The 23,637-nt window shown below is 38.6% G+C and overlaps 10 protein-coding genes across 10 annotated transcripts; 6 read left to right on the top strand and 4 right to left on the bottom strand.

Moving 5' to 3' along the window:
• Window position 1: 1 nt before the first annotated feature.
• On the bottom strand, window positions 2–2,380 carry BDF20DRAFT_929628 (prolyl oligopeptidase; the record flags this gene model as incomplete). The annotated part of the gene is made up of 8 exons (XM_053084734.1): window positions 2–778; window positions 849–952; window positions 1,102–1,218; window positions 1,459–1,580; window positions 1,649–1,924; window positions 2,000–2,149; window positions 2,234–2,335; window positions 2,375–2,380. The coding sequence occupies 8 exons, from the start codon at window positions 2,378–2,380 to the stop codon at window positions 282–284; spliced, it is 1,374 nt and encodes a 457-aa protein (XP_052938759.1). The 3' UTR covers window positions 2–281.
• Window positions 2,381–2,758: 378 nt separating this feature from the next.
• On the bottom strand, window positions 2,759–3,671 carry BDF20DRAFT_849990 (uncharacterized protein). Its single transcript, XM_053079928.1, has 5 exons — window positions 3,567–3,671; window positions 3,395–3,448; window positions 3,210–3,318; window positions 3,104–3,135; window positions 2,759–3,039 (listed from the first exon to the last, which is right to left on the bottom strand). The coding sequence occupies exons 1-5, from the start codon at window positions 3,605–3,607 to the stop codon at window positions 2,808–2,810; spliced, it is 468 nt and encodes a 155-aa protein (XP_052938758.1). The 5' UTR covers window positions 3,608–3,671; the 3' UTR covers window positions 2,759–2,807.
• A 1,726-nt stretch (window positions 3,672–5,397) lies between these two features.
• On the top strand, window positions 5,398–6,321 carry BDF20DRAFT_832333 (uncharacterized protein; the record flags this gene model as incomplete). Its single annotated transcript, XM_053078530.1, has 2 exons — window positions 5,398–5,733; window positions 5,794–6,321. 2 exons carry the CDS (start codon window positions 5,398–5,400, stop codon window positions 6,319–6,321), a joined length of 864 nt encoding a protein of 287 aa, XP_052938757.1.
• Window positions 6,322–6,389: 68 nt separating this feature from the next.
• On the bottom strand, window positions 6,390–7,706 carry BDF20DRAFT_814535 (uncharacterized protein; the record flags this gene model as incomplete). Its single annotated transcript, XM_053076989.1, has 3 exons — window positions 6,390–6,812; window positions 6,886–7,343; window positions 7,457–7,706. 3 exons carry the CDS (start codon window positions 7,704–7,706, stop codon window positions 6,390–6,392), a joined length of 1,131 nt encoding a protein of 376 aa, XP_052938756.1.
• A 166-nt stretch (window positions 7,707–7,872) lies between these two features.
• Window positions 7,873–9,252, top strand: BDF20DRAFT_261647 (Scramblase-domain-containing protein). Its single transcript, XM_053075026.1, has 4 exons — window positions 7,873–8,086; window positions 8,195–8,798; window positions 8,872–8,989; window positions 9,064–9,252. The coding sequence occupies exons 1-4, from the start codon at window positions 7,939–7,941 to the stop codon at window positions 9,211–9,213; spliced, it is 1,020 nt and encodes a 339-aa protein (XP_052938755.1). The 5' UTR covers window positions 7,873–7,938; the 3' UTR covers window positions 9,214–9,252.
• Window positions 9,253–9,730: 478 nt separating this feature from the next.
• Window positions 9,731–11,344, top strand: BDF20DRAFT_814685 (indigoidine synthase A family protein; the record flags this gene model as incomplete). The annotated part of the gene is made up of 9 exons (XM_053077004.1): window positions 9,731–9,911; window positions 9,991–10,101; window positions 10,181–10,272; window positions 10,339–10,450; window positions 10,522–10,712; window positions 10,792–10,837; window positions 10,897–11,017; window positions 11,085–11,170; window positions 11,262–11,344. The coding sequence occupies 9 exons, from the start codon at window positions 9,731–9,733 to the stop codon at window positions 11,342–11,344; spliced, it is 1,023 nt and encodes a 340-aa protein (XP_052938754.1).
• Window positions 11,345–11,423: 79 nt separating this feature from the next.
• On the bottom strand, window positions 11,424–13,371 carry BDF20DRAFT_910016 (uncharacterized protein; the record flags this gene model as incomplete). Its single annotated transcript, XM_053083664.1, has 6 exons — window positions 11,424–11,471; window positions 11,564–12,349; window positions 12,427–12,569; window positions 12,656–12,764; window positions 12,848–13,114; window positions 13,189–13,371. The coding sequence occupies 6 exons, from the start codon at window positions 13,369–13,371 to the stop codon at window positions 11,424–11,426; spliced, it is 1,536 nt and encodes a 511-aa protein (XP_052938753.1).
• Window positions 13,372–14,188: 817 nt separating this feature from the next.
• Window positions 14,189–16,635, top strand: BDF20DRAFT_929587 (uncharacterized protein; the record flags this gene model as incomplete). The annotated part of the gene is made up of 2 exons (XM_053084733.1): window positions 14,189–14,441; window positions 14,765–16,635. Exons 1-2 carry the CDS (start codon window positions 14,366–14,368, stop codon window positions 16,633–16,635), a joined length of 1,947 nt encoding a protein of 648 aa, XP_052938752.1. The 5' UTR covers window positions 14,189–14,365.
• Window positions 16,636–18,799: 2,164 nt separating this feature from the next.
• On the top strand, window positions 18,800–19,717 carry BDF20DRAFT_849893 (uncharacterized protein). The gene has a single exon (XM_053079927.1). The coding sequence runs from the start codon at window positions 19,110–19,112 to the stop codon at window positions 19,317–19,319; it is 210 nt and encodes a 69-aa protein (XP_052938751.1). The 5' UTR covers window positions 18,800–19,109; the 3' UTR covers window positions 19,320–19,717.
• Window positions 19,718–21,434: 1,717 nt separating this feature from the next.
• Window positions 21,435–22,094, top strand: BDF20DRAFT_832326 (uncharacterized protein; the record flags this gene model as incomplete). The annotated part of the gene is made up of 2 exons (XM_053078529.1): window positions 21,435–21,744; window positions 21,886–22,094. 2 exons carry the CDS (start codon window positions 21,435–21,437, stop codon window positions 22,092–22,094), a joined length of 519 nt encoding a protein of 172 aa, XP_052938750.1.
• Window positions 22,095–23,637: the final 1,543 nt, after the last annotated feature.

The raw sequence follows: 23,637 nt of genomic DNA, 5'->3' as shown, positions 1-23,637 counted from the left end.
TTTTTTTTTTTTAAAAAAAAAAAAATTAACCTTTTTTCTCGTCAAGGCTGATGCCGTGCTACAACGATTGGAAGCGGGCATTTCCTATTTTGAGTGCTTCCCGACTAGCAGTACAACAGTAGTAGTTTATAGTGCATTAAACGGACAGCAATTGTTACTTTATTAGCGTAGAAACAATCAGCCAATGACTCGGCCGATCCTGAAGTAAATCTATTTTAAACGTCGTTCTGCCTCTATTATATGCAAAGATTCCGAAGTTGCAGCTATAGCCTCCAGCATTTTTACTGTTGCACCTGAGTAATTAGAAACGCTATCTCTTCAGCTACATCAGAAAGCCTTGAATCTTGCTCCGAATTTCCTCCAAAGTGCCCTCGGTCCAAATCCATTTTCAATAAAATGTTCTTGTTGTATTCATTGACACTTTCATTATCGAGTAGTTTCCTATTTTGCTGCTGTGACAGAAGATACCGTAGGCGGGCTACAAACTTCAAAGGCTGCCAATATGCTACTCGTTGATCCTTCATGCCTCCTGTGACAAATAAAGACGCTAATCTTTTATCTTTATTTTTGCTGAAGAGGCTAAGATTGATGTTCTCATACGGTGAATATGACTGAATAAGCTGATATGCTTTTGGATCTTTTGTAGGATTTCCCCATTCAGGATATTCCACTTGTGTTAGTGGTAATTCTGGGTTCAGCATTGCAGAAAGTGGATCAACAAAAGGAACGCGTAAAACAAGTGCTTTAAATAGAGTGGGCCGCATATGGAACATCGCACCTAAATATGTGTTTCAACAAAATGATTGTAGCTCTTTAGAAAAATTGTAAAAAATCCTTAATAGACTTACCAACTAAAAGGCCCCCAGCACTGGTTCCCATGGCAGCTAAATAATCCGGTGACGTTAATTTATGATGAACAAGATGTTCTGCGACCGATATAAAATCCTTAAAGCTGTTCAATTTTTTGTCCAGTTTGCCATCTTCATACCAGCTTCTTCCCAGCTCACCTCCGCCTCTGCAAAAACGAAAGGAAGGAATGTCAATCAGGTTAAAGAACTTGGTGCAAATCAGAACTTATTTCAAGCTTGAAATTCTTGTTACCTAACATGAGCCAAAGCAATCACCCAGCCACGTTCTATCAAAGGAAATTGTTCCACTCTAAAATCTATATCGGTAGAGGTTCCATAAGCACCATAGGACCTCATGAGAACTGGGTTTCTATCATTCAGAGCATCAAAAATCAATAATGAATTTATGTTCGCACACATATAGAGTATACCACCAACCTTCCATTTAACTGGATGCCTTTCTTATGAATTAAAGTGACAGGGATTTCCTTATTATCATGCGACTGGACTTTAATTTGGTTGCATGTGTACTTTGATCTGTCAAATTCTACATACAATAATTTATAGTTAATCATCGATACTATTACCTTTGAATATATGATATGGCCACATACTCTGAACATTTTGTACTCGCACTGGATGTAATTTTTGAGTGCTCATATTGTATTCATAAGTTGATTCATGCATAAAAGGCGATGTGACTGAAAAACGGAAAGTATCTGTGTCGAATTCCTTTTCATTGAAATAAGTATACGATTTTCTGTCACTTCTTCAACGATCAATCTTCTAGTTGTACTTACGAGGTTGGTTCCTGGGCTTAGCACACAAAATTTCTCTGGTAAGGGCACCTCATGTGTTTTCCCTGTTTGTAAATTATGGCACAGAATCATCGGTAGGCCATCTTTTCTGCCGTAGATAACAACATGATTTTTGAATAGATCAACATCCTCTATCTTCTCCGTAGGTCGCATTTTTATAACATCCGACCAATCTTTTCTTTTGAAAGCATAATCTGTTGCCTGTACTAGTTTAAAATTGATAGCATCATCTGCATTCGTCAAAATATAAAAGTTGTCCTAGTTGGAGGGAAGCCCAAAATTAGAATCCATTCTGCTATAACAGCTGTATCCGTGAAAAGATGTTCTTCTTACATCATGGTGATCTACATAGTACTCCACACCGGGTGTACGGGGTTCTATTAACCGCATATCGGGTTTCTGATTGTCTTTCAAGTCATGGTCAGCTCTTAATACTCTGACTTCGGACGAATTAAGAGTGTTTGCGTTGATATTGACATATTTCTATTAAGATACATGTATATGATGGTAGGATTAATACTAGCCCATTTTCTATCATTAATTGCACAGAGTGAAAATTAAGCCTACTCCATCTTTAGAGCTTGTAATATCCACAAAAACTGTATCATCGAGTTCTTCAAAGACCAAAATATCTTGAAGTTGGTCTGTTCCAATTCTATGTGCATAGACCTTTTGACAAAGAACGTAAGAGGAAAATCGATAAATAACCTTCATTGAGCCAAGGTTTTCGTTATCTATTACCTGATATGGCCGCAAGTGTGAATTAGGCACAGTGTAGTAGATGACTTGATTGTTTGCCCACAGAAAATTAAACACATTTTCCAAAATTTCGCTCTACAAATCGTCCGTCTTAAGTTGTTATACTGGGTATCCTGTGAGGTTAACTTCTTTACTCCTTACCGGCCCACCATTATTATTCAAGTCTTTGAAGTGTAGCTCACCATACTCCATCCCTTCTCTTTCAGTATTATACGCCAACATTGTATGATCAGGTGATAGCAAAATTTTGCGCACAGACATGTTCATTGAACTTAGGAAACCTGTATTTAAAAGCACTTGCTGGAATAAATATAAAAGATTGATATAAAAGAACGTGAATATGCCGTTATTTTATTTTCACTCTCTTGTGCGAACATGCCTGCTATGCGCTAAACAGATTTTTGAAGTACATTACCTCTGATGAGTTCCTTCCGTCACCTAATTTTCTTCTCAAGTAAACTATACCCTGAGCTGTGTTTGTTGAATAATATTCATATCCTTTCGCAACAGTCTTTACTGGTGGTAAAGCATTAGGTAAGTACAGTCGACGCTTCATTTCGTGCAATACAACTTTGTGTAAGAATCGATGTTGGCGTATAGCTTTCCGCGTAAACCTGTTGATATCCATATTGATTAGAATAACTTTACTTTTGGATAATTAAAAATGTATAATCTTACTCATTCTCTGCTTTTATGTAAGGTCCGAGATTCTTGAAGCAAACAGTATTTTATCATACATATGAGTAAAGTATATATTTAAAAAAACGTAGTGCAACATATTTACAGGGTCTGCCAGGTTCTCCATCCATGAAAAGTAGTCTTCTCTTTTCTCTCCATGATAGACTTGGATATCTTTGACTGGTTTGGGTATTGGTGCCTTATTTGCCGCCTTTCTATTATACAAGATATAATTTTTATATCAGCTAAAAATCTCATATATTTTTAGTCTTAAAAAAGAAGACTTTTTACTTAAAGATAGAAGTAAACAATGTCCTTCGATTTTGACAGCGAATTAATTTAGCACTTCAGTATTAGTCGTTTAAAAAAAGGTGTAGTTTGCATTTAGATCTCAAATTCATTGATCGCAGAGTAATTTCAATTGCCAATCTTCTCTCGTCTTCTCTCTTTTTTTTTGTTTTACCACTGCTGCGTATGACCAGCATATTTAAAAATCACAAACATCTGTGCTGTCAGCGGGATATACTGATTGTGCGGATTACCAGAGTATCTCTCTAACCGACCTGGATTTTTTCAATTTTTTTTTTTTTTCAGGATTATCTTGCATGAATGGGGAAGTTTGTCACCGAACGGACTTTCTAAATATCAACCCCAGTTCCCAGCGTTGCGTTAGATCTATCCATCATATGGTATAGAAAAAGGCTGGTAGAAGTACAAAGCGAACAATACACACAAAAATTTGCAGGTACAATAACCAAACTGAAACATGAGATAATGAAAAGCTAACGACCGTTAAAGTAGAATTGAGCGAGAGATTTGCAGTTGCAACACATAGTGAAGAGGTAGTTGACAGTTTACGTTCAAAGCCTTGTAGCCCAATCGATTAGTTTATTTGTACCTGACAAAGTAGGTTCCTGAGCATAGAATATGAGGCATATACCTTATATTCAATTGGGCACCAAAGAAGCAGATCCTTTAAGAAATGCGAACTTCATGCATCATAAGATCCCTACTTTTCGTGACATTTCATTCCTTCCTGTCTTAATGTTGAATATATAAGGTGGTTCCTTATCTGTTAATTTGAAGGGTACGCTTCTGACTGCAAGTGGTGTGAAATACTAGACATTATCATTGTCGTAATCTTCCATTCGATTGTATGTTTCGCAACCTCACTAATTCATTTAGCATAAAGAGCTTCTTATATGAAGGATGAGCCTGACTTTAATCAAAAATTATATATTGAGAGAATTCAATAATATGCTAATTTGTATATTTTCAATCGAACAACAAAATCAAGTATGTTAGTGAACTTACAAGCGGTTATATAGTAAATTTATGAATAGAGAAATTGCAGAGATCTATCATGAGCAATACTCAAATTTGTAAATGATATAATGATGTTGCTGAACCGAGGTATAGTTTATGCGATTTACAGCTCGATTACCTGCATGTCTTATACAACGTTTCGATCTATTATGTCAAGGTTTACTATATATACTTACTTGATTTTCAAATGTACATTTGGTTTAACTGCTTTGTAAAAAGTTGACTAAAAAGAAAAGGACGCGGTTCTTTTCAGTTCAATATTGTTTACAATATCACGAGAAGGAGGTATATTTTAAGCTTTTGCGTACAATTGTTCTAGCTCACACTTGAATAAGTGTGCTACCATCAGTAGAGCCGGCTTGTTAGACTGTAGTGATAATGGATTACCATTACCTATTTACAGCTTAATAAGATCAAAAAAATATACAACCAGGAATGTATGCGAATTAAAATACACATCAAGAATATGTGAACTTGATGTTAATTACGCTATAGTGTGATAATTTTTATGTATTGCTAGCAGATAGTATGTAAGAATCAGTACCGACTAGATTAAATTAATACTGATTGATAAACGTTTACACATGCAGGCAATCTCGCAAGCCTACTGCCATAAATGAGGCAGCGTCGACAGCTTTTTTCATCACTTTCCCTTCTAAGCGGAAAAAAAACTTGCGGTACAATCTGAGAGGTCACTTGAGAACTCCAATGACAATCAAGAAAAAAAAAGTTACCTACCAAGTTTGCTTGATTCGCAAAAAATCAAGCACACATTATAGAATATTTAGGATAGGCTTAATTAAGAAGCTTTATCATTACAGTTTTAGTGACTTTTTCCCCTTCTCTTTCTATGATGATGTTCCTCGTAATTTAAATTAGATACTTTCACGCTCTTAATTTACGATTTCTTTTTCTTTCCTTTCTTTTTTTCCATTAGTTGAACTTCTTTTACTAATATATATACCTTAATGCACCCACTTGCTGTATTCGCTATTGCCTTAGGTGGCGCCATCATCATTTATGGAGGATATGAAGCTATCAATACTTTATATGAATGGCATAACGATAGGAAGGAGCAGCGAGAATACGAAGAATACGTGCGAATGCATTCAGAAAAGCATGGTGGACTCGTACCAGTTACTATCTTTGAGAATGAATCTGATAATGATAGCGATGATGATGAGCCCTTAGCCTTTTGGAAAAAGAAACGAGAGTCGCCGAATCATCAAAGCGAGTTAAGACGCAGAAAAATGTTTCCACAGGAAGACAAGCAAATTGAAATGAGTATTAATGAGAAGGAAGAGGTAAACGACTGCACTCAAGATTATGAACAGTTTAGATGCTAATCGGTCACTTCTTTGTAGATGGTAGCGCCCACAGTGAATACTGATATATTATCCACCGAACTGAACCCATTCGTTGATGAGAATAGCCCCAAAGCAAAAGCAGATTTTGAGGAGCAGCAAAGATTACTGAGTTTGAGAGGAAACAGTATTACTGGCATTCCATTTGATGATGATAACTCTGTCGAGGAAAATCCATTTGCTGATGGCCTTTTCATGGGAGAAACTGATTCTCCAAAAGAAATTCTCGCTTCGGAAATCAAAGACTATGTAAACTCTTTTGTGCAGCGACCTTCCACTCCAGAATTGAACACAACAGCAGAAGAGGCAGAAAATAAGGATACAATATTATCGGACAGTGAGAGCTTCTATCAATTCAGTAACAATAATTTTGCCATAGTTGGGAAGGACGATCAATATCAAAGTGCTGTCAATAAGTCGGATAACGATAGCTGGTCAGATCTGGATGACGCGCAATTAAGTGATCATTCAATGAAAAAAAGTGAATCTACAGAGAGCTTTCAATCCATTCAACATCCTCATCCATAAAAGAATGCTATTTATTTTAGTATCTATGCTATGTACAAAAAGGGGGGAGCGTATATAGATATCATCTACTATTGCTTCTTAAATTTGTTCAAAAATTCTTGTTTGAAGGCTGAATCTTTTGAAAGTATAATAAATGATGGTACTCCATTCTTGATCACATACTGATCCAATGATAGGATTTTACCTAATGATAGCTTTTTGCCCACCTTAAGTAATTTTGGTTGCAATCCACGTGTATCCTCAAAGTAAACTTCAAGATTCTTCGGATTGTATTCGTGTTTAGCGTCCCAAGGTGCAGGCTGTTCAAACATAATTTCCAGATGGTCATTGAAAGTATGTGTTTCATTGAAAGACTGAATATAATCGCTTTCTTTATATTCGGGATACAAAAAGAAAACTGGCCAATTGATAGTCTGAGTCTCTTCATCCAATTCAATATTGGCCTTTTCTCTAACTTCTTTATCTACGACTTCGATTTTTATATTGCGTTCCTGAAATAGCATCATAAGTGTAGAGATGAGTCTCCTCGGTCAATTATACTCGTAAAACCGTACACAATCTCACCTTGAAAGCATTCTCCAATTTTTCCTTCTTCTCCCTCTCGCGTCTTTCTCTTTCTTCCTTTTCCTTAGCTTTTTTATCTAAAATTGCCTTTCGCGTAACAGCTCTTTCCTTCACATCTTTGACAGGTTTGTTATCTGGATCTATCGCTAAGGCGTGGTCGCAACAGTCAATACATTCCACTAACTTATCCAAGGCGAAAAGTGCTTTGGACGATCGATAAAGTGCCTTCACGTTTTTAGGGTTGATTTTTAGGCACTTGGAGCAGTCATTCAATACACGTCCATAATTTTGTAACTCTAGGTTGCAAGCTGCTCTGTTGGCTAAACAAGCTTCAATGATACTTTGATCCTTGCACTCAGTTTCAATTGCTTTTGTATAAAAGATAATGGCGTCTTTATATTTGGCTTTCCCAGCACGAAAACAATCATTTCCTTGTTCTCTAAAGTTTTGAGCGACCTCTAATCAAAAGTTGTGATTGTTCATCCAATGTTTATGTTCGTAAGTATGACGAGGTAACAAACAAAGTTGTGTATTGTAGCTGTAATATTAGAATATAGTTTGTATTATCTACCTTCGGGTGTACCGTCAAACACAAGTGATTGCAAAGCTGCTAAACTGTCATTTTCTTCATCTGGTAGATCAGTCATGAACAGAGGTACTTTTGACAGCTCTTCATCCAAGTTGTCAAAATCCATAGTAAACTGACTTCTAAAAGGCTTAGGTCCTACCGTCTCATTGTCAGTTGGCTGTTGCTCAGCAATATTTTGTTGTTCTTGTGCCTGTTCAGCCTCCACCGATCGTTTTACGTCTTCTTCTGCCATTATGAGATTTATAATTATGCCAGGGAAAAGAGCCTAAGTTTGGATTTATAAATTGGTTTGATTGCACAAGCCACAAGCGCTTCCTTCTGTTCCTGCAAACTTAAAAAGTCGCTTACTAAATTTGGACGACTATAATGGAAATTCATGCCCCCGCATTTCTATAGGATAGAAATAGTGAAGCCATTTCCTTTACTTTCTAATGCTCGTTTGAGTTACCAATAATTTTGCTGAAATGTATCGAAATAGATTGCTAGCAACAAAAATAGTGTTATGGCAAAAAACATCTATACAACAGCTATACTTGATAAACAACAAAAATACTCTTGTCAACAACGTTAAACGACATCATTACTCCTCTTTGCGCAGCATCCGTTCCCCAGGTGAGAAGCAAAAAAAGAAATGGACGCCCCCACGATCAAGTATTTGGAGAGATAGAAAATCAACCCTCTAACAGAAACTTTTACGTCTTTTCGTTTGTGTGTTTATAGGTCCCCGAAGTCGAGTGTTGAGTCATGTAGAGGGACGTCAAAAACCAATAATACGTTCGACTGTCGAAGCAACAGTTCCTAAAGCAGCAGCAGCAGCAGCAGCAGCTACTACTAATTCTGTTCCTAAAAGCCAATATAGTGATGAACACAAACTCGTTTTTGATAAACCTACTCCCTCCGCCACCATTGATACCTTGGTGGAAGTTCCAGTCTCACCCAATCAAGTCATCAAACCAGACTACAAAGGGGCATCTCTTCTCACTCAGCCAGCCATCGTTGTTGGCCGTGAGCTAGAAATGCTAAATGTTTTTCTCGGCTACGAACAAGCCAACAGATATAAAATTATGGATCCCGAGGGAAACTTGATCGGTTACATCGCTGAAGAAGAAGGTTTAGCCAAGTCTGTGGGGCGGCAGCTACTAAGAACCCATCGTAAAATGAATGCCACTATTTTGAATCCTCAAGGAGAAGTGATTTATAAGATTACAAGGCCTTATTCACTCATTAATAGTCGTATATTTATTTATACGGCGAATGATGAGTTGGTAGGCGAAGTTCAACAGCGATGGCATTTGTTAAGGAGAAAATATGACCTGTTTGTAGGGTAATGTTGTTACAAGTTGTAATAGTTCTAGAATCATTACATAGAATCACTCACGGTGAATGCGGCCCTATAGAAAAAATCAGTTTGCTATGATTGATGCACCCTTCTTAGGGTGGGACTTTAATCTGCAAGATGAAGATGGAAAAACATTGGGAAATGTTAGTCGAAACTTTGTAGGATTCGCTAGAGAGGTAGAAACAACAGTCTTGTCGTTTATTAATCGATCTTTTCAGCTGGAATTGACACAATGTGCCTTTATTGATAGATTTTCACCGATTCTGGTCAATATGTGCTAAGAATGGATGCTGCCGATAGTGGTGCTAGGGGCATGACTTTAGATGAAAGAGCCGTGACGCTAGCTTGCGCTATATCTATTGATTTTGATTATTTCTCTAGGCACTCAACACATGGGTAAGTTTTTGAAAGCTGTCCTTTCTTTCTTGACTCGTTGATGATTGACTAAATGTGTGATCTGATGATAGTGGAGGAGGATTCATGCCTTTCCCAATCTTTGGCATGGGAGGGCCCAATGAACCATCTGATACCAATAATGATACAGATACAAATCCAAACATCGGTGACGCAGCGGTAGGAGAGGCGGCAGGAACAATGATGGGCGGCGGCGCCAGTAGCAGTGATTTTGGTCACGGAGCATCTACTCCCCCTCCTCCTCCACCGCAACAAACAAACGAATGGGGAGACACTTGGCTTTCCGATGAACAGGCAGGTGTCAGTAGTCCAGAGGATGATACCAGTGGATTTTTTGATGCCTTGAGCGACTTTCTTGGTGACAGTAACTAGATGATAAGCTCGACACTTATGCTTACAATACGCGCGTAAATTTCTACTTTTTTTTTTCCATCTCTGTAGCATCTTACAAATTCTTTTTTCCGTTTTGAGAGAAGATAGTATACTTCTTTAACCTTAATATCATGTATAATATAAATAGAAAACTATTCAATTTTACCAGGGTTGGTGCAGTGAATGTTTTACGAAAACGTTGCTTTCATGCTCTACCCAATTCTGAGAGGTTTGTTATTACACCGGAAATAAAACAAGCCATAGAAGAGAGAGGACCTGTTGTTGCGTTAGAGTCCACCATCATCAGTCATGGTAAAGATTTCAAATGGTGATGATCTTGTGTAATGTCGAAATTATAAAAAAAAGGAATACAAATATGTATGAATCATAGGCATGCCGTATCCTCAGAATGTTGAGACAGCAAAGTCTGTTGAGAATATTGTTCGAGAGCAAGGAGCCATTCCTGCCACTATTGCGATATTGAATGGTCAGGTGCATATTGGTAGGCTTGATTATATCCCTTCTGTTCTTATTATTTATTTATTTTTCTAATTTATTTTTCGAATTGTCCATGGTTGAAGGTTTAACGGATAATGCATTGGAGTTCCTGGGTAAAGCAGGACCTGAAGCACAAAAGACCTCTCGACGTGATTTGGCTATGATCTTGTCACAGGTGAGTATCATCTCTCTAGATGGAAAAAAATAGAGAGAAAAAATGCTCATGACGATACACATTTAGAAAAGGAACGGAGCAACCACTGTTGCGAGCACAATGATACTGGCTCGTGCAGCAGGCATACCTATCTTTGTTACAGGCGGAATTGGTGGTGTTCATAGAGGTGCAGAATCATGTAAGGTTGCGCTAAATGGGTTGTTGAAATGATGGAAAGGGGAATTCTTCAACGCTAACGTACTTTTATAGCGTTCGATATTAGCGCTGATCTGTACGAGTTGGGTAGAACACCTATAGCTGTCGTATGTGCTGGTGTAAAGAGTATTCTAGATATACAAAAAACCTTGGAAGTGTTAGAGTCACAAGGTGTCACCGTTGCTACTTTTGATAGAGATAGCAAAAGATTTCCTGCGTTCTATACAGTGGATAGTGGTTACGAGGTAAAATGACTACCGCTTTTTTTTTTTTTTTTGTGTAGAGGGTTACTACTGAAATGATGTTCACGCTATCTATTGTTAGAGTCCGTATCAGATGAAGGATGCTTTAGACGCAGCCAAATCAATATGTAAATATTTATTGAAAACTGTAGTAGATAACACTTTTATCTAACTTATTTTTTATCAGTGGCCAATCATCAATTGGAGTTGAACAGTGGGATAGTGTTCGCTTGTCCTATTCCAAAGGAAGCAGCTCCTGATTCTGAAGCAATACAAGCTGCTATTGCTAATGCTATTGCGGAAGCGAGGTAGGATTTGTCCCCGCAGAATGTGTTTAAAAAGTGCGTTATGGCATTAATATGATGCACTTTTTAGAGCCAAGAACATCCACGGCAAAGAAGAAACCCCTTATTTGCTCAAGCGCATCAATGAGCTTACTAGGGGTGAATCTCTAGCTGCTAGTGAGTATATGCATCCCCTCAGTTGGATAAGAGAGTTGCTCAAATAAGTGGGAATGTTTACTAAATCATACAATGGGGGTGGGGGTTATAGATATCGCTTTGGTAAAGAATAATGCAAGGATTGGAGGGCAAATAGCTGTCAAATTATCTGAACTGAAACGGAAGGAATGTTGAATAAAACAAAGGTATCGTTGGTAACAAAAATAAATAAAGGATTGGGTCGTTCTGGATGAATAGCGACGTATGTATCAGGTTATTGATCTTCGAGCTGCTGCACCACTTCTCTCCATATACTGATACTCTATAGTAAAATGGAGAGTCGATCATCACAAAATAATTGTTAAGTAATGAAGGCTTCTGAGGTTAGAGAGTCGATTGTTTCGAACAACTTACATTTTCGTAAAAGTCCACCTTGGCATTTGTATAAGTCTTTAGTGCATCATAAAGCTCCATTCGCTTGTTGTGATTAAAAAAAGCGTCTTCCTTTTTTACTTGCTCTGAAAACGCTGTGGATACTTCATGCGTTTGGTCAATTGCCTCTTGCAATTCCTTGACACGATCGTCTAATCTCAAAATCTTTTCTCTCTTTAGTTTTTGCGAGTCTGCACCTCTCACCTCATTCAGCATCCCAGTGATATAACCAGTGACCCCTCTGACCTCTGCACCACGTTTATCACGCATCAGCTTCTCCTTTTCTTCCATAGTGTTGTGTAAATAGACATTTAGCTCTTCGAAATCTAACTGTTTTTGATCTCTCAATTTGAGAACGGCTTGCACTGCATGATAATACGCCATAGAATCATGGGTTTCTATTTGCCATTTTGTGTCTTCCGTGTTCATGGTTTTCAAGCGGTTAGAAAATTGATGCAATCCATTTGAAAAGATGTTTAAAATAGTTTTATAAAGGGGTGATTCTCCAGCCATGATGTCCGATAACCCTTCCACACTGCTCGTGAATTCTTCGTAATCATGGAGAAGATCTTCTGTCCTTTTGTTGGTTCTTGCCAACACTCTTTGAAGCATGTCTAAATTTTCTTCTAATTTTTCATTTCTCTCCTTCATTTCTAAAAAGCGTGGATCAGGTTTGCGTATTTTGGCGAATGCATTCAGTAATGAATCTCCAAGAGTGTCCATCATTGTTTCATTCGCTTCACGTAAAGCTCTAGCAGATGCATCATTCTATGAAAGTAAAGATGCATTAATCAAACCTTTGCGTGGATTCAAAGTTTGATAGTACGGGGGATTTGATACTTTACAAAATCGGAAGCTTCAAGAAACTTGATAAAGAGTTCAGCTTTACTGAGTATAGGGTGTCGTGCTATCCGCTGCATAAATCTTTCGAGACTCATTCGTCTCTTTTCGACAAACTCTTGACTGAATCGATCTCCTTTGACATATTCTATAAAAGAGAGAGAGAGAGGAGAAGGGAAGGTTAAGAAGTTTGAAAGATGAGAAGAGGTCTTTGCAGACTATGCCAGCCAATACCTAATCTATGCTTATCCGGTAATGGAGGAACAAAGCAGGCAGGAAAGTGTGTATAAAGCACATTATGCAGCCAAACAAAATCTTGGTATCTTCTTCGTACTTGTTTTTTCTATTCCCAATCCATTTTTTTTACATTAGTAGCTTTATCCCTAGCGTGTGTTATGTTGGTAGTAAAAATCGTTGATAGTTTACATCTGATACTACTAAATAAGACACATAAGTGCTTTGTTCTTCCACTTCTTTTTGAGGATCTTTTACATAGACTTTCTTGCTGCTACTCTCTAAAGGAGCGTTTGTCGCATTGTGAATAGGTGTTTTCTCTTGCTGAGGATAAGAGTTATTGGTATGATAAACGCTGTCCAACTGTATCGTTGATTCATGCTGCTGAGTATCATGATCAAATAAAATAGGCGGTTTCTTATCTGAGATATCAACGTGTAATAAGTTTGAGCCATTCAACTATGTGATGAAAAATTTAGTCTTTTCATTTTGTACAATTGACAGCAAATGACAACTTTTTACTTTCACGTTACAGTATTTTTTGCGGACAGTTCGGCTGCTGTTGAGTCTTCGTAATGGATGGTTAAATCACTCAATAAAGGATCTAAAATTTCCGCATTGTCATTATGACCCAGTTGTGGATGAGATGCCAAAGGATCAGAAGCTTGAAGAATATCCCATTGAATGTTGGACTGATCTTCTGTTGAGTGTGCCATATCTAGACAAGTAATTATTGTGAACGAGAAAGAGAGAGAGAAGTGTGGAGTCAAAATATAAAAATCCCGAACTTTATGCTGTGAAAACAACGACTCAAAAGTCCGATAAAACAGTAATTCAATACAAGAAAGTTGAAATTGAAGATTGACAGTAATGGCATAGGTCTACCCTAAACTATTTCCACAGGAACTCGATGCCCGTACGATAAATGCTTGAGATCAAGTGCTCAATATTATCCATGTGTTTTATTGTTTTTGGTCCCTTTTCCTACTGCCAATAAGCCATTTCATACCACACACCACACATACACGCACTTTTTATCGAATACAGTGATGATCCAGCCACTCGATCCCTTGCATTCATTATATACAGCTGTCTAAGCGACTGTTGTAGACTGTATAAAAGCTGTCGTGCGAAATGATCTACAACGGCAAACCAAAGAGTGGCAAAAGATCCTTCTATCATGTCAACAACACAAAGTTATAATTGCCATTACATCAAGCTTTGGTGATGCTTAAAGACAGAAAAAAAAAAAAAAAAAGAAAAAGACTGTTGATTGTGTTTCTATGAATGTTTGTAGGGAGCTACTTGTACATTTTCGTCTATTGATCACCGTATAAGGACAAGCGCCATCTCTTTTTGACATAATTGCCAGGCAAGAATTACATAAGCCATATAAGTCAAAATGAAGTATAAACATTTACGGTTATACAGCAGAAGGGTGCACATTGGTTGGTATGACAGAAAAAGCTTAAAACATAGAACTTATCTGTGCCAAGTACCTTTTTTTTTTTTGCACGGAAAAAGAAAGAAGAAGAAGAAGAAGAAGAAGAAGAAGAAGCGGAAAAGACTTGTTTCATTCCAGTTGACATGTCATTTTACTCTATTTGTTGTTGTTGACATAAGGGATCGCCTCTCATCCAAAGCCATTGAAAGCAAGGGGACAGAAGGTGCAAGTTTGGGTTAGTTAAGAGTAAAATAGCAAAAAAAATCATGTGCTTGGCCATAGAAAAGGCTCTAAGGAACAGAAGATGCTTCCACTCTACAGTACACAAGACCTACACGACACGTACACATCGTCATCTCTTGGATTCTTGTTTTAGGTAATGCGTGCAACAATGAAATTTTTTGCTTTTTTTTTGTGCTTTTTTCCTTTGCCCTTTTGTTCACAATTTTCAGTATCTGCTTTCTTTCCTCCTCCCCCCTTTTTTTTTCATTTTCCAAGTTATTACTAACAAACAAGTCAAATAAAGAATATAAATTATCATCTTGCATAATAGAATAATAATAATAACAATAAACTTTGACATTCTTTTCAACTACTCTTTTTCACTTTTTTTTCTGGGGGCCAAAAATTTCATCAGAATTCTCGAATCAATCATACAATAACAGAAAATGGTAATTGTATTTCAATGCCTCACACTGTAACGTGCAAACTTCATTTTGTATTTATCAGTGTCATTTGCTTTTTTGATTCTTATTTACAGTCGACATTTACAGATCCCCTTTATCGTTCATTTTCATCACCCATCCATACATCCACAGCCAACCACCATCCTAACAGAGGAAGGGCTCGTCGACATACGATAACAAGAACAGATTCGGCGATGGTTCTCTTATCTGATATGGAGGAGGAGGAGGAGGAGGAGGAGGGAGACGCAGAGGAAGAAGAAGACGAGGATGATGTTGAGCAAAAACAGGCATTTGATCGAATATCCAGTATTTTGACCAACCTCATTCAGGAAGCCAACGATGCCGTCCATGATATAGAAGAAGAACGCGTTCACTTACTGTCCAATACGAACCATTGTCGCAACAAGTATCGCCCTAGCGATAACATGATGACGATGAGTCGCAGAAAAAAAAACCATCAGCGAGTCTATCCTTCTTTTTCTAACGTCACTAGCAGCCATGTGCATCCACTATGGACTGCTAACGTACCTGTAAGCAAGGAAGGGGAGTTTTCCATCGCGCCGTCCAACAGCAACAGTCGTAGTATCTTAGCAGAAAAGAGTGGGAAGAAAAATAAAGTGCCATTGCAGCCTCCTCCTCCTCCTACAGTGATGACGGCCAAAGGCTACGTTCCTGAAAGGGATGGGGTACCTTCACCACCTTATTCACCTGTGGAGGCCTGCTCACCTACTCTACCCCTCACTTCCGTCCTATCGAATTCGATGACACCGCACCGAACAGTATCCACGTCCTTCTTGACCTACCCGACCAGGAAACGGCAGTTTCGATATACCTCACCCTCACGATCTGCAAGCCAACTTGTGACGTCCTCTACCTCTCGGCGATCCATCAGCATAAGGTTACCACGATCAACGACGTTGACCCTCCAAAGGAAACGACAGTTATCTTTATCGACGCACAACAACAACAGCCCGTATACCAGCAGGATGAACCCTAGTAGGAGCAAGGATGGCGATGGCGATGGCGATCGTACGAGTGGTGGTGGTACGACGACGGATGTGATGTTGAAGGAATCGTTTCAACGGTTAGATAGTTCGATGGCATTGATAGATTCACTTTCTAAAGATTTAGCAGCGTCCACTGACAGCGATAGACACAGCCATACCCGTAGCATAATAACCAATAGACTTTTTGGCACACATACGACCACCACATTCACCATAGACGCAACAAGGCTCACCGTGCTGATACTTGTTCCTCTGTTACATATACCGCATAGTTTGATCACCATGATGTTTGATTTTTGTTTCTATTACACTCAGTCACCTACTACTACTACTACTACTACTACTACTACTACTATTACTACTACAAGTACCGCTATTAAAAGCCATATCCAACAGCAGCAGCAACAACAACAACAACAACAACTGTCATCCTCGCCTTTTAATCTCTCCTCCATGTTGCTTTGGGCGTGTGTCTTTGCTATTACTAATTTTATGGTGGATCAAGTTGCCGTCATCACCCCTTCTTCACCTGCAGCACTGTTTACTGCAGCTGTCAGTAACAAAAAGAATCATTTTATTTCTCGAGTAAGGCGTTTGTCGACCACCCTCTTGCCCGGTACTTCTAAGATAGAGCCGACGGAAGACAAAGAAAATGAAGAACAAAGCAAGAAAAGGAGTACTACGTTACGAGAAGAACGGCAAGCGAATGAAATGAGCTATAGAACGCATCTGAAGCGTACGTGGGTTCCGATATCCGCTCATCAGCAAAAATCACTCTTTTCTGATCATAACAGCAGTGAAGGAGCTTTCTTACCAGTACGAACGAGGAGAAATTCTATATAATATGACTACTGTGAAAAAATAAATTTTTTTTTTTTTTTTTTTTTGTATCTGAGATGTCTGTGGGTTTATGCAAAACAACCACATGTAACGATGTGAAGATGCTCCGTGTAACGAAGCATCTCTCACTGGGTTTTTGTAATGAATCCATGGGTGTGGCCTACTTGCGAAAAAGGTTATTTTTTTATATTTTTATCTAATTCGGGCTTTTCATAGAACAAATGAATCCTTGTGATATGCCCTATTTTAATGCATCAGCCTTTATCAATGCCAACAAGGCAGCCATTGGCGGGAGGGAGGGGGGGGGGCTTTTATTTTCATGTGATGTTATTCATAACGAGCGCCATGAGCGAATGTTGAAAGAATGGCCTTGGAAAAAATGACTCAAACTTGGCAATGATTCGCATCACTATGCCTTTCATATGAAGTCACTTTTTTTTTTAAAAAAAAAACAAAAGCGCGCGCTTGCTCCACCTTGAACCTGTTTCTTTGTTCCAATCAAAAAGCTTCCTTCCATCTAATGGCTGGAGGATGACCACATCAAAACAAAAATACCGACTAGATGGCTGATACCACGAGGCGGATAAGCAGCCAACTCCTGAAACTTTTGTAAAAGGAAGAAGACGAGTCCGTTCTCACCCACGCTTGGATAAGTTTGCATTTGTCATCGCGAGAAGGAGACTTCAGCATGTTCCCCCCCATCATGCTTGCAAAAAGGGCTACTGCTTGGCCTTTGATGTCGGTGAATCAATCAGGAGGTGATGTGAAGGGTGTATCACTATGCAGAACCTGGAAAGGGGAACAATGACTGGAGAAGATACGATTGGTGCATTGGAAGAAGCATTCTTTCAGGATGACAGTATCGGTAAGAGAGCTGAATCTGACATGAAAAAGAGTGCCAAGTGGTCAGATGAAGGTGTCAAAAAGAGAACCAGTGTGTATTCAACCTACTTTCCATGTCTATCACTGATAGAACGCTTTTTATTCCTTCTAGTGATTGAGTAGTGATGGACACAAAGAGGGGTATGCTAAGTCAATCATGGAGGGTCCGGTGAGAAGGGTCTCGTTCTGTAGCAGACAGGGTCTTTATGGAAGGAATGAAAAAACAGTATTTGTTCTACACTATCCAACTTGCCGGAAAATGCTCCCTTTATGTTTATCTATTTTTGTTTGTTTGTTGGTTGGTTTTTTTCCCTTCCCCCCTTTGGAATGAAAGAACGAAAACCATTTTTTTTTTCTATTCAAACTTTTCTTCAAAAAAAAAAATCCCATCATCGGGTTGTGTCAAGGCACAGTTTTCTGTATGAAGGAAAAGCATTGCCAAGTAATGGATTTCCCATTTTCATTCAAGAATTTCGACCCAAGGTCTGGAGCAATAAAGTAAAAAGGCCAAGAAACACCCTATCAGGTTTGAGCACGACTCTTTCCGGTTTTTGCACCATACAAACAGAACATACTCTTCTCCATTTTTTCAACGAGGCACATTGGATGGAGTGGAAGTGTAACTTTGGTGCATGAAAAATTCCGTTTCGGGATTAGAAATTTATGGAAAAACAACAGAAAAGATGTGTGGAGCAAATCAAATGCTTCAAAATGCATCAGCCAGCTTTCAAGATGTTGAAAGATTTTTGCTGCTGTTACTGCTGAACGAACTTGCTTATCCTTTCGATTTTTTATGCAAGGAAATACCTTGAAGCGGGGGAGAATAGTACGGATCAATTTACAATAGATACACAGACATGGATGGCGCTTTATGAAATGTCATGCCCTATAATTGGTAACTTTTTCGGCTTCTTTTTTCGCCTTTTTCTGCATGATTTCAACGTTGTACAGGGCAAGGTAAATTATTGTTCCCATGACAAGCACGTCGTGATTGGTCAATGTCAACAAAAAAAATGATTTGTATGCATTTCGACAAGGATGAAAAGCAGCAGCAACAACAACAACAACAACAACAAAAAATGCAGCGGGTTGGATAACTTCCCACTGACATCTGAATCTCATTCAAAATGTTGCGTACGAAGGAAGGGGTCCTTTTTTTCTTATTTTTTGTCATTGCCAGAAAAGGAAGGAGCATTTTTTCTCGGGTACATCCATTTTTAGACGACCGGTAAAGATTTAAACAGTAGAGAAAACTGGCTGGCAGTGGGGGGGGGGTGGGATGTGTGCCAATCAAATATCGGGGCCCGGAAAAGAGTACGGAGGAAACGAGGCTTTTTGTGGCATGAAACCCTCAGTACGAAAAGTTACGAAAAAGGCATTTTTTTTTCTCGCTTAGCCTGAGCTTAAATTCGAACAACATAGGTTATAAATACAGGTCCAAAAATTTTCCCTTTTGCTCATCCCATCAATTCAACATAAAGATCGATCTATTCTAAGCTACCTTCTCTTTTTCCCTTCTACCATTGTCGCAGATCAAACAAAAACTACTTGTCAATCAAAGTACTACTTTTACTATTATCACACTGTAACCAGCGATGTCAGCATCCGTGTTAGCCTATAGCAACGCATTCTCTTTCAATACGACTTTAAATGAATATACCTTTTGTCCACACTGCGGTGTTGATGTAACAATATTTTCACACGAGGATGATTGTCCAAGTCTACGCCAACAACAAGAGAATAGCCCAATTAGTAACGGCACAAGTAAACCCACAACAGAATCATCCACGTCATCGTCTACATAGGAAGGCATAGAAAAGATTGCCTCCACATACCTGATTCAAGGCATTTTTGTCTTCAGACGCACCGTATTCCCCCCCTCCTTTCTCCTCTCTTGATGCAAACCAAAAAAAAAAACGATGGTGAGAGAGACCTATACCTTCATTCGTACATAGTTCGCTTAACAACAACAACAATAATAATAGTAATTATAATAGTAATCATTATTCTAATAATTTTAATAGTATATATATATACATACATTCTTTATATTTTTCCGTTTCTCTTGATACTTGTATAAATAAATTGGATTGAAACCGTTTGATTTTTTATCGAACCACGACGTACACACACACACACACACACACACACACATAAACTTTCTTTGATGTTCTTTTCTCTTTCATTTTTGTTCTTTGAGCGGTGAAAAAAAAAAAAAAAAAAAAGGAAAATTAGGTTGCCCGATTTAGCAAAAATAAACAGGTACCTGTCGTTTTTTTCTTTTTTCTTCTTTTTTTTCTTTAATATGTCTAATAAATCAACACGTGTGAGTCAATTAAAGACGATAAGCCCTCATTTTGTCGTACAAGCAAAAACAACGGATTTTGTAACATTTTGGCACGCATTGCTTGCTTGGCATGTCTTTCTATAAATTACGTGCAGCAAGCAAGCCTGTCATCTTTCCGCTTTATTCAAACACAATCCCTAAAGAAAGAATGCCAAGCTCTCGTTTTTTGCACCTGTAATCCCTTTATAAAACAAATGACTTGATGCAATGGACTGAGCAAGAGTGGTTTTCTCCGTAGTTGATTTTCTCATTGAAAACCAATTTTTAGTGAATATCTGTCCATGCAGTAACAGCCAATTTGTCACTCTTTTCAGTGGCCAGACCAATGTAACAGCATAACAGTATCAAACCAATGGATGAGCCCGTCGGATCAGCGACATTACTTTTTTTTTTTTCCCACTCAGATAGAAAAAAGAAAAAAAAAAAAAAAGAAAATGATCGCTATCGCGATGGAAGGCCTTTTTTCTGTTTCCATCATTTTTGCTGTTTTTCCATTTTTGAACTGCTGCGGAACTGTTACCAAAATCATCTTTTTTTACAGACCATATTTTAGGCAACAACCCCAATTAAACTGAGAAACATTTCGCTAATCAACAACAACAACACCGTTTCAAAACAAAAAAAAAGAAAAAAAAAAAAAAAAGGGAAAGAGCTCGACTGTTTCTTCTCTACTCAATCTAGACGATGCACAGGTGACTTACATGAGACGCGTGTGTCCCCCTCATGAAGAAGCCCTGAACCGAGATCAAGGATGGGAAAACTATTTTATTGGTGGAAGGCACCGAAAAGGCGGCTGCTTACAACAGCCCTCCGTACGAATAATCAAAACAGCGCGGTCGTTTTGAAATAGCGACGGTGCCCCTCGAACCTCACGAAAGAGAAGGGGTCTTTTTACAGTACTTTTAACTTCATTTGACGCGATAATTGCATATCACGAACGCGCCCCGAATGTTTTACTAACGGCTGACCAACGAGAACTCATTTTCCACTCCTTCTATCTTTACACGGCCTCGAGCTACGTGATCTGTTCTTGGCATGCAATCCAGATCCCACTACTGCTGCTACTGCTTTTAGAGTGAATGTACTCCGCGATAAAGTCTTTGTCTTGCCGATACTGCTACACTCTCATCAAGGAAGAATTTATTGCTGACATTAAGAACGGACTATTTCAAAGACATCCTTGAATGGGGGAGAAGCAAAAAAACAATTTCTACATCGAATGCTGTATCATGGATTGTTTCTATTTATTTCTTAAAATACCTGAAAAAAGCCTTTTCTCTGCTGCTGCTACTGAAAAAAAGTGTAATCTATCACTGACTTTCTCTTTTATTCATGCGGAAAAAAAAAAAAAAGTGATAAATGGCAAAGTAAAAATTCAAACTTGTATCAAGCAGGTACAATCCATCAGTGAGACTTATCACAATGTAGCAATCCATCGTTGACTGTTTTATTTCTGTGGTCTTGATTTGCTTTTCACAGTTCTCTTTGCCTCTTTTTCTTTCCTCCAATCTCGCTTCCTATCCATTCTTACTGTATAAGTTGTCATTTTGATTCATCAATACACACTACTTCAATGAATAAAGAAGACGACTCGCCATCTCATGTTTCTTATGTCTCCTCGATAGACAAGTACATGAAACGAGCAGAAGCCTTAAAGCAAAAGGCGAGAGCCAATTTGCTCAAGTTGGCTAACCATATCCTCAAAGAGCTGGCCTACGACTTGGAAGACCGTGAGGAAGAATTACAAGAAATCATGGAAGATATCGAAGCGGATCGAATCGATAAGGAAGACCTTGACGATTTAAAATATACCATGTCAGAATTGGCTGAATTCATTGACAATATGGAAGCAGAAATAGATGTCATTCGCGAGTTGAAGTGCGGTAGGCGTACCATGATCTATGTTCGTCTTGCAGATGAAGAATGCCAACCCCCCCTCTGTATTTATTTGCTTATTATTACTGCAACCCTTTCTTTCCTTTTTCTATTTTTTTTTTTTTTTTCTGTTCTGTCGAGCATCATAGGTTTAGGTTTCGAGGAAGACTTGCAACGCTTTTGCATCAAAGACATTAAGGACGAAGATCGTGCTTGGTCTTTCAAAGAAGCGATGAAGGACTATAACCAGTCTGAGAGAGATGCTGACAGCGAGCATGAAGAGGGTGAGGATGCTGATAAAACAAATCAAACGATAAGAAAAGAGCCTCCTCATACTGCTGAAAATGCCGCTCATTGAATCCCATGCGTGTCTACCCCACCACAGCGTATTTTACTTTTTGCTCCTTTTTTCTTTCTTTTTTTGCTTGTCTTCGTCAGTGTAGCAATTACTTGGTACTCAAGTTTGCCGCAAAAAAGGATAATATAATTATTATTCCCTCTTTCTTTTGTTTTTAAAAAAAAAAAAGTCTATCTGTTCTCGAGTCATGTTCTGAATGTTGTACTGTCCAACTGCTGGTAAGAAGATCAGCTTGAGACTCGTTCATCTTACAGTGAGCAGAGCGAACAGAGAAATGGACCAGGAATGGGGCATCCTTTTTAGCCGTTCGCGCTTGAAGGTAAAAAAACGTCGAGTGAAACTGTTCAACCTCCTCTTTCACTCCCACCATACGAAATCAAATCATTAGGTAGAGATGAGTGTGCACATTAGTTACTTATCACAAAGAACGCACAACCATACAGTCAACAGTCATGCATCCTATCTTTCCATCTTATCCATCCATCAGTACGCATAGTGTGCAAGGGTTGATTTATTACCTTCTCTTTGTGTAAAAATCGAATACTGCAATGGATATATCGATATATGTTCTATATTGATTCATCAATACGAACATTGGGAAGAACCACTCCTTTGATTGGGAGTCCTCCCTCTCTTTTATCCTGTTTGAGTGGATAGAGGAGCTCAACAATTGATCTTAAAGGACTTTGGAGCTTCCATTGATTGCAATAGGGTGCATACTTTGCCGAATGACAGCTTCTTGTCAATAAAATACCACTTACCATGTCAATCTACTGCTATAGCCATTTCTAGATTTCGTTGAAAATGAGCGGTAGGGGTGCTAAAATAAGCTGAGTGCATCCTATGTGGCCGACCTACTCGTATTCGTGGCCGCCGACTAACATTATCGAGAAACCATTGAGAAAGCAACACAACCTACCAATCATCGTTGGATGGATGCGTGTTTCACAGTAATACTCACAAAAAAAGGTCCATGGTTTAGTGTGAAGCGTTCAGGTCTCTTTACATTTACACTGCCTCCTCACGAAAAGACTCCTTTGCGCAAAGCTTTATTCAACTTTCGTGGCTGTTATTTTGGCAAATAGGACATTGGAGAGGGTGTTTAAAAGGAAATTGAACAAGCTAGTTTGTTTATTGAGAAGGGTTCCATCAAGTCTGATTTCTCAATACGGGTAACTTTACTCGTAGTTTGGACAATTTAAAGACGATTTCCCTGCATAGTCTCAGTGTAGTGATTCATCACCATGCAGAATATCCTGACGTCGTTATGATGGTGGAATGAACTCTACTGATAGCAGTGTGTATTAAACACCACCACCACCACCACCCACCTCCTCAATTTTCCTTCTCATGGGTAACGTTTTCTGAATAACACTAGCTACCCTCTTGATGAAGGATGATGGCTATCTTATGAAAGAGCCATTTTGTCACCGTGAGTATAACAGCATGATGCTGTGGGAATAACAGAACGGCGTCAGACTTTAACAGGCATTTGAAGCATCATGAAGCCGGTCATTATAAGCATTCTTTACCCCCCCCCAAC

The sequence above is a fragment of the Mycotypha africana genome, assembly GCF_025528875.1.
Source record: "Mycotypha africana strain NRRL 2978 chromosome Unknown BDF20scaffold_2, whole genome shotgun sequence".
Lineage (NCBI taxonomy): Eukaryota > Fungi > Mucoromycota > Mucoromycetes > Mucorales > Mycotyphaceae > Mycotypha > Mycotypha africana.
Note: the sequence above shows the minus strand (reverse complement) of the source record. Positions and strands in the feature narration are given on the sequence as shown.